General features: G+C 39.6%; 1 protein-coding gene across 1 annotated transcript in view; it reads left to right on the top strand.

Moving 5' to 3' along the window:
• The first annotated feature begins 207 nt into the window (after positions 1-207).
• Positions 208-9527, top strand: part of POLR3B (RNA polymerase III subunit B) — a 76776-nt gene continuing 67456 nt past the window's right edge. The window contains exons 1-7 of the mRNA XM_051784361.1: positions 208-428; positions 1598-1630; positions 2181-2237; positions 2322-2386; positions 2885-2960; positions 6038-6138; positions 8754-8845. Of these exons, the coding sequence (XP_051640321.1) occupies positions 363-428; positions 1598-1630; positions 2181-2237; positions 2322-2386; positions 2885-2960; positions 6038-6138; positions 8754-8845 (490 nt within the window). The 5' untranslated portion in view covers positions 208-362. The remainder of the gene's footprint in view (positions 429-1597; positions 1631-2180; positions 2238-2321; positions 2387-2884; positions 2961-6037; positions 6139-8753; positions 8846-9527) is intronic.

The following is a 9527-nucleotide window of genomic DNA, read 5'->3' as shown; positions in this document are numbered from 1 at the left end:
TAATAATGATGCTAAAAGCTTATGCCTCCTGTTGCTTTACATGATAAAAATTGCAAGAAATGAGTTTGTACCCCAACTGCTCTGTGTTCCCTCCGGCCCTGCCGCCTCCTGGATCCCCGGCTGCGGCGCCGGGGGGGGCGGTGGCTGGCTCAGGGATTCAGGGAGGACCCCTCCCAACACTGCCAGGCACTAAAGCCCCGCGGGAGGAGCCCGGGCACTGGGAAGGGGGGTCTGGAGAGTCCTCACTGCTTTCAGGCATCGCCCTGCCCGGGCTCCGCGGGCCCGGAACCTTCGGGCGCGGCGCCGGTGCGCGGGGGGACGCACTGAGGAGGAGCGCCGCGGTCCGTGGGTGGCGGGCGGCGATGGAGGCGCTGGGTCTGGGGGCGCTCAGCCCGGAGCAGGCGGCGGCCCCGGTCAACACGGTGGAGGTCAGCGCGGGGGGGCGAGGGAAGGGGCGGCGGGCGCTCCCGGAGCGTGGCTGGGCCGGGCCGGGGTGAGGTGGGGTGAGGGGGAAGGAGCCCGCCTGCCCGCGGTGCGGGACCTGCGCTCGGGTGCTGAGGTGCCGCCCCGTCCTCAGCCTCTGCCCGGCCCGTGTCCTGCAAACGCGGGCACGGAGGTTTCAGCCCTTTAAATCCAGCTGATTGCCTCACGTCGGCACGGAGAGGAGATGAGGGTCGAATTTCGAGTCCCTTTGGTTCCACGGGGCTTTTCCTGTAGGAAGAGCACTCCAGGCGTGGAGCCTCCGTGTCCAGGGTGCCTGGCGCTGTGTTTTGCCATGAATTCCTCTACGTGCTCCTGCACCGTGAGCTACAGTGTCACACCACAGCCACGCCGCGTGCTCCCAAATGCTGAGTGTCGGAATTATGAGGTGTTGGTGCTCTGTGGATATTACTCTCTGCAGGAGCGGAGTGATGCGACCTCAGTCTATGCTGTCTGGGTATCTCTCCTCCCAAATCTGGCATGGGCTCCCCATGCCGTGGTGAGAGAAGATGGGGCTGATTTAAAGAGATGTTCCCTGTGATCATTAAAGAATAGAAATAGGGGAAAGTTTGTAGGAACCTTGATATGCTTAGCACTCGTCAGCCTTGCTGAGTCTTTGTAGGAGTCAGGGTTCTGGTGGGTTTTACAGAGACTTGTGTCTACGAGTGCTGCTCCCAGGACTGAGGTTCTTGCTTGTATTTTGTAAAGTAAAAGTCATAGGAAGTCTTCCCTTCCTAGGAATATAATTTACAGTGTTGACAAAAAAAATGCTAGTTGATCTTAAATGAGGACATAGTAGTAAGGAATTTTCTAAGAAATATATATTCTCACAGAAGTTGCCCTTGGAAAAGGCAGTGTGCTGAATAAATATTACTCAGTGCATCCTGAGTAAATATTGCATAGCACATATGGCTTACTAAAATAATCCAGGTCATTTTTATCCATCTATGTTGGCTTTAGAGAGTCTTTTTTTTTTTTCCTCAATAGATCTGATTTGAAATAATGTTAGTGACTAAAACCCAACAATAATAATAAAACAAACAGATAAAAAAGCTCAAGCATCTGAGGTGTTTGGTTACTCTTTGGAAAGATATTTCAAACTGTTTTTTGTTTTCAGGAAAAATGGAGACTTCTTCCAGCATTTCTAAAGGTTAGTGATACACACGTTTTGTGGCATGAGTGCTTCACCTCCATTCTAACTTTACATTTCCCTCTTCTAGCTTTTGCTGTTTTTTGCTATTCCCAGAATATCTGTTCTCACCTTTTTTGTGAATTTCACAATTATTATTTTTTTTTAGTTCTCTGCAGTTATGGATAAACTCATTCCGTAGATCGGTTTCCTTGTTAATTTACTGATTATTTTGTGGATGCATCCTCTTAGAGCTTTGCATATTTATGTGGCTGTTCTCAATGAACAGTGTATATGTGTAATGGTTCCAGATTATTTTACTGTTTTACTGGCACTCAGAGACCCTATTCATGGTCTTTACACAGGACTGTGGTGTCCAGTTCATGGCTGTGTTTGTCATAGGCAGTGTATAGCCACAGATGTGGATTCTGCAAGGCTCGAACATGTTTGTCATCTGAAAGAATTTAGCACAGATCCAAAAGTACCTATAAATGCTTATATCTTAATTTCTGCCCTGTACGATTAACGTTATTGAAGCTAATTTTATTTGCTGCATGCATGTGTTTTTCAGGTGAAAGGTCTGGTAAAACAGCACATAGACTCATTCAACTATTTCATCAACGTAGAGGTATGTGCTTACCTGGTGGGAAGAGAGGAGCTTGCAGTACTCAGAAAAGGCACATGGTTCTATTTTATTTTTTTTCCCCTCCAGATAAAGAAAATCATGAAGGCCAATGAAAAAGTTACAAGTGATGCTGACCCAATGTGGTACCTGAAGTAAGCATGAAATGATTTCCATATGAGTAGCAGCCTGCGTACTATCTCCTGGGTTTGTTGTTGGCTATAAAATGTTTGTAGGCACTTGTGTAGGTATAAATCAGAGAGTATATTCCATGGCTTATCTCTTATTTGATGCAATGAACAATGAGAGACTTAAAGAAGACTCTTGAAACAGACTTAATAACCAGCTGTTAACAATACCTTATGTCACCATTATTCTGTAGTTCAGTAATCTCAGATGACAGATTGGAGTTTCTCTTTGTCTATTTGCAAAGGTAATTTGGGGTTTATTGCATATGCAGGTTAAATTTTAACTAAGTAGACCACAACTCAAATACAGTGAGTTACTTTGGGAAGAATCATTGCTCATGATTAATCAGCCTGTACATCAGAAGTTACATCAAAGTAACTTCATTTTTCAGTATATGTAAAATTTTGCTCCCTTCAGGTTGCCTGAAAAACATTTGGCTCATATTGAAACTGTGTGTATTACAGGTACCTCAATATCTACGTAGGTACTCCAGATGTAGAAGAAAGCTTCAATGTGACACGACCTGTATCACCTCATGAGGTATTAATGTTTACATCTGTCTTGTTTGTTTATTTGATCTTGGGAATGTCTTGGATAGTAGCTGCATATCATTTTATTTTGAGTACATGCATGCTATGTTAGGTGATACAGTGCCTGCCACCATCACTGTAGAAAGAAGCCTCAGCAATTTAAACATCATGTAATAAAGTTTTTTGATTTAATTTTTTAATTGTATTTTTTTATGACAGGTGAATATAGCTGTGTTCTGTAGTTCATAGTAGGTGAATTTGAGTGGGTTTCCATGAAAGTAATGAAAAGTACTTCGCTTGCTTAATCTTGTGGCACTCCTTATGGCAAAGCTTAAGTCCACACGCTACAATGTAGTGTTCTTTGATATATTTATTAACTTCTTTTTAATATTAGCCTTGCTGCTGTCTACACTGTAAGTCACTTCAGTCTCCCTTTCCCTTGTGGTCTTCTTTGGGAACATATATCTGATTTTTTTGCTCATATTTTTTAAGTCTGGGTCAGAAAACAAATGTGGAAACTTTGAGCAGAAACAGATGAAAGTTGATAAAATTATAAGAAGCTGCAGAAAAACATTAGCCTTATGGGGAGTATATTTAATTTCTTTGCACTGCTGTAAGCATGTAGGTTAGCAAATGGAATAAAGATGCATGTTGGAGAACAAATGCTGCTCTGACTGAAATCAGAAAGTCTGTTGGTTTTGACTAGCAGGATATAAGGTAGCTTCTGTATGTGCAAGAAAACCATAAACTAACATAAACTTTGGACCTTTTAGGATTGTTTTCAGGTATCTAGAGCCTTTCAGTTCTCTTGAGAGATTGCTCAGGAACACAGTATTTCTCTCCAGATACTGTGCTTTGAGATTTATACCACTGCAACAGAGGTGGTGACAACCTCTTTTTGGCCTCAAAATGGGAACTGAGCTTGGAACTTGCTCTCATTTACCAGCATACAGCCCATTGTTAACCTCATAAATCAGCTCATGTATCAGATGCTTTTTTCCTTGCTATATCCACTTGATACCTGAAGGTGAATTGTTTGGGGCTTTTTTTAATGTGATCTCAACTACCATGGAATGCATTCTGTACTTTGGAGGAGTTCTGTAAAAACAAGTTGTTTAGTGGCTGCTGCAGGATCTGTCTCCAGTGACCTGACTCAGATCTGGTTGGTTCAATGGGAAGCTTTTAGGGCCAGTAACTCAGCCATTGACAGTGCAGTCAGATGTAACACATGACAGTTCATGCATCTCACAAATGTGTAGCTAATGTTAAATCAGTAGATATGAATGTGCACAAAATGCAGTGGGGAAGATTTGTATGAATGAAATTGCATGCAAAATTTGATTTGTGGCCAACAACTCATATCCAAGAACCCAGGTATTACAATGCTTGGTTACTTTAGAACTAAAGTGACTGTACATGCAGAAGAAGGCAAAATAAATGCTTCATAGATCAGATTGACCTTGAGTTTAGAATAACCTACTCTTGCATCTCAGATACGTCCTCATTGATACCTAATGTAGTGCATCTTTTCTCTTTATTTTTCAGAGTACTATCCACACATGAAGACCATAGTTATTTTCTTAAATAGGATGCTGTTTAGGTCAGGTCAGAGGTACAATTTAAAAAAAAAAGAGCATTGGATACGTATGAGTGCGCCTTTACATTTTTCTTTTGAAGGCTTTTAAAATTCCTTCCCAAAGACACCTAAAATGATCAGATTTTCATAAGGGTCTGAGTCTGTATCAAGTCAGGCCTATCTTTTACCTTGAGGTGTCTGTAGTAAGAAGGAAGGTGATACAAAAATGCAAGTGGTGGAATATTACATTGTAGTTCATAGTTCATATTTTATATCTATGTCTTGTGTTAAAAAAACCCACACAGAATCCCAAGGCCTTTTTTTTTCCCCCTAAGTAGTACTAATGAGGCTGTCTAACTCTCCCTCTCTTGCAGTCCTTATGGGAGTTTCATGAACTATTCATGCAGATGAATTTAAAGTAATTGGAAAATGGAAATATTCTCAGTTACTTTTAAATTTGATGAAGTTGCTGTGAGTGCAGTGGGACTTAGTTTCTTGCAAGTCACAGTTTGAAAACTGCTGGTGTGCTCAGTATTTTATTACTAGAGAAGTGGTTTACTTCTTAATATGGAGAGAAGGAGCATCCAGTTTGCGATGATTCTTGGGGCATATTTTTCCATACAGTTGCATCTTCAATGCACAGCACAGTCTTAGTTGCCTTTTATTACTGCATAATCAACACACTGAAGGACTACAGAACCATAAATGTGCAAGTCTGAACACTGATAAACCTATAATCCTGGAGCTGAAAGGTATAAAATACGCAGTGAGGTCATGAATGACCTGCTGTGAGTGCTCTGTTGTGTTCAGCAAATGCAATAAGGCTGGTCTTGCATGAAAATACACAATACCTTAAGGGCTGAAAACAGAGTCTTAGAGTGAGACTGGGGATCAGAAAGATCAGATTAGAAATGACTGAGCCTTGAGCTATATAATGTCCTAGATATGTATATCCTGCTTCTCTTGCTCTCTGAGGAATTTGCAAACAGATTCTGCCAATCTTTGCAGGAAGTGATTCTCTACTGAGCCTTCTGTAAGTCATCTTTAGAAATGGTACTATATAGTGACATTTGCTCATTCCATGGTGTCTCTCTTACTCTTCCATTCTGTCAAAATTCATATGACAGCACAATTCTTCACCTGTTGAGAGTCTTCACATAGAGATGTCCCTGAGCTGAGCACTGTTCAGACACAGTATGGTTTTTGTGCTGATTAGACCTGTTTGTTTAATTAAGCAGTTTGGAAGTCATGCTCTGCAGTGCTGTCTTCTGCAGACACAGATCTACTGGCTGCTTTTGGAACATCATACTAGTCGTGTTTGGATTTTCTTGGGTTTTGTTTTAAATAAGAGAGTCTGTCAAACACAGTTCAGGTTCATGATCTTGGTCAAGCTTTGCTTTGCTTGATTTCTTTGTGAGGACTTAGAGGACACAGGACAAACACGGGATGTTTTAAAAGAGATTCTTCAGCTTGTAAGTCAACAAATACCAATATGACTGTTCTCCTTTTAGTGCCGCCTGAGAGACATGACCTATTCTGCCCCCATTACCGTGGATATTGAATATACACGAGGTAGCCAGAGGATCATCCGCAATGCGTTACCCATTGGCAGGTAAGATACCATATACTGAGCTTCTGGTATTAGTTTTCCTTTTGTGCCATGCTGGGAAGAGTTTTTACTGCAAAATACATGTAGGCTAACCTTACTTCCTTGTTAAAAGAGTCACTGAGCAGGCAAATCTTGATAAACAGCTGTAGAGGATGTGATTTTTAGGTTCTAAGATTTTGTTTTGCAGAAGTGTCTGATAGTCTGTCTCCTTCCAAAGATGTTGTCTATGATTCTATTGATATAAAACCAAGGAGGGAAGTACCTGAAAGAGTACTGGAGGTGCAAGTTGCATTATTGTAAAATGAAATCAAGCATGTTTGCTTTATAGGCAAATTACTCAGTCTTCCATACTTAATGTGTAGAGTTACATCTGTGGAAGTTGGATGGTAAAATCAGTAAAGCAAGCATTAGCCCTGCTCTACAACGTTAAGCTCTCATTTAAAATTGGTTTAGTTAAAAACTACAGTTATGTCGTCGGAGTGGTTTTAAGGGCATACATGCAAGAAGTCTTTTTGCTGTTAAAAACTGTTAATACCCAGTTATTATTTCCATGGGAAATAATTTTCCTCATCTGTCCCTAGTATTATGCTGGTTTCCTTTTGCCAGGTGAGTATATACAATGCTTGTTTGACATACAGTTCACACTGGGACAGGAAAGCTGTATGTTCTTTACACTCTTCTTTCCATTGTTTGGCAGAGTCACTGATAACCTGTGTGTTTTAGAAACAAAACAAATTTAAAAAAGAAAGCAAAAAAGGCAGTATCTTTGGACCTTTGTGCCTTTAAAAAGGAAAATTTCATTTGAATGCTTAGTAGCATTCCAAATTTTCTGTGCTTTTATGCACAGTAACTCCATAACTTTATTTTCCTTTTTTTAGTTTTCTTCCTGATAACTTCTGGTATTTAAAAAAAATAAAAATATCCCCATAAAGAGAATAAATTGCTATTCTCTGTAATGTAGCAGCAAAATATTTTATTGTGTGCAAGTGAAATAAATAAGATACTTTAAGACATCTGTTTCATTGGAGTTTTCAGTAATGGCATGTAAGTACTCCGTTTTGCAGTACCTTGTACTAACTGGTTCCTGCTTCTGATATAAGTAGCCAATGCACTGTGTGTGACAAAAGATTTTGCTTGTTATATGAAACTTCTTATCTCTAGGAAATACTTTCTCAGTGAAATGATTGGAGCAAGTAGGTTGTCTGCATAGAGCACTGTAGTGACAAGATAGATTTTTATATTCTGCAAAAAATAAAAAAATTGAGTTCATCAATTTTTTTTAATGTATAAGAATATGAATATAGCAAAGAAATTAAAATAATTTATAAGATTTGAGTACAAGAAATGTAGCCTAATCTTTTATTGAAGTAAAATTGAATTAATTATCTCAGAGATTGTAAATAGTAGAGCTCATGAGTAAATTTTGTCAACATATGTCTTAGAAAAAAACACCTGGAACATAGATCTTATAAAGGCTGTCTAAGGAGTGAAATTCTGTAAGGTGGAATGAAAGTCAGCTTTTTTGTAGAAGAGACTAAAGGGCATAGAGGTCTTTTGGTAGACGTAGTGATAAACTGTTTTTATCTTTTACAAAATGCAGCTTTCTCTTTGGAAGTATACTATGATCTCTTTCAAAAGTTTTAATGAAAATCTGAGAGTGGAAAGGTATGTTATGAAGCTGGCTATAAAAGTACACTTTTTAATAATAATGGCAAAATCATTGCTAGTTAGTTGTTGAATAAGCCAAATTGAAAGTGAACATTCCCAATTCCCTGATTTATCTCAGGGTGATAGAATAATTTGGGTTGAAAGAGACCTCTAGTACAGGCTCCTGCTCAGAAGGGGGTCAGCTCTGTGATCAAACTGGGTTGCTCAGTGCTTTATCCTGTCAGGTCTTCATGACCTCCATGAATAGAGACTTCCCAGCTTCCCTGTGCTAGGGAGAAGCTTTTCCACTGCTTGACTGCCCTCATGGTGAAGTTTTGCCTCATATCCAGTCTGTGCATCTTTAGTTTCTCTTCTTTTTTAATTCCCTAAGCATTGAATTAGTTTTTCATTTCTTGGAATATTTTTCCACTATATGTTGCATCACAAAATGCTTGCTGCGGACTTCTGTGCTAAGACACCAGAGAAATCAAAGCTACTACTGGGGAAACTTCATGCTTAGGTTATGTATTAGAGGCACTATCTGTCTGCAGCCAGAAGGTGTCATTCCTATATGGGAAATAAGATATGAACTGGCTTTATCTAATTAAAGCTGGATCTGCAGGGGCACGTTCTTCACTGCAGCCTGTTTTCGGAGACCAGGAGTTTTTGCATGAGTTATAATTGGCCTTGGTGACTCTGCTTGTCACAATGCCTGTAGTAGCTGCATAACCTTTAAGTAGGAAGAAGTCTGTGGTTTCTGTTAGTTGGTGTCCAGTTTCAGGTCTCTTTTCAATTACATGTTCAATGAAATAAGGTGGGTTTAAAGGAAAAACCTGTTGGTTATACCATGCATGTGTTCTAATTACCTTAAACATGTTTTCTCCAGTTTGTTCAGCGTGGTTTTTGTTCTGAATTTGACTCTTCTCTTTTACTCTGAATCTAGAGTAAAATTGTAACTGGTTTTCTTGCAGAATGCCTATAATGCTGCGTAGCTCCAATTGTGTTCTTACTGGGAAAACTCCAGCAGAATTTGCCAAACTTAATGAATGTCCTTTAGATCCAGGTACATTTTCACTCATGTTCTTTTTTTTTTGCTGTCTGTGTTTTTAGTTTTAAATTATTTTCAGCAAACAAATACCTCTTTAGTATATTTCCTACCACCATGAAGTCATTGCAGAAACTTCTCAAGTGTACACTTGTAACGAACAGAAATCATCAGGCTTTTGAAAACAGTAAGACATGGTTGAGAACATGGATAGTTTGTATTTGTAGATCAAGTTTTCAACCACAAAAACAATATACAAAAACTTTTAATATTGTATTTTGAATTTTGTATATAGTATTGTATAGTGATTTGTGATATGGGAACAGAGATGGAGTTCATTCATGAAATCTAAGTGGATCAGGGAAGAGTGGAGTATAATGGTGACCTCCAGAGGGGGAACTCTTCATTTGCTGCCTTTTGTAAATCAAGAATAAAGTGTTACATGGTAATATTTGATATGTACAGAGGAGATGAAGGTTTGATTTTTATCTGCTACTTTTGAAGCATGCACTGGACCTGTGCTGGGTTTGCTTGTGGTGCTAAGGTACAGTGATGTGTGCTTGAGGAGCGTTAATAGATACAGTTTAAGAGAGGAATCTAACATGGCTCATGTGCAGATTCCTTATATTGTCTTAGATACAACAAGGGTATTAAAATACATTTTTAAAAATAATACAAAAGAAGTTTCTCCCTGGAGTGC

This window comes from Manacus candei, unplaced genomic scaffold, assembly GCF_025592945.1.
Source record: "Manacus candei isolate 608988 ecotype Guabito, Panama unplaced genomic scaffold, ASM2559294v1 h1tg000018l, whole genome shotgun sequence".
Lineage (NCBI taxonomy): Eukaryota > Metazoa > Chordata > Aves > Passeriformes > Pipridae > Manacus > Manacus candei.
The sequence above is the reverse complement of the archived record's forward strand: the minus strand, read 5'-3'. Positions and strand labels throughout refer to the sequence as shown.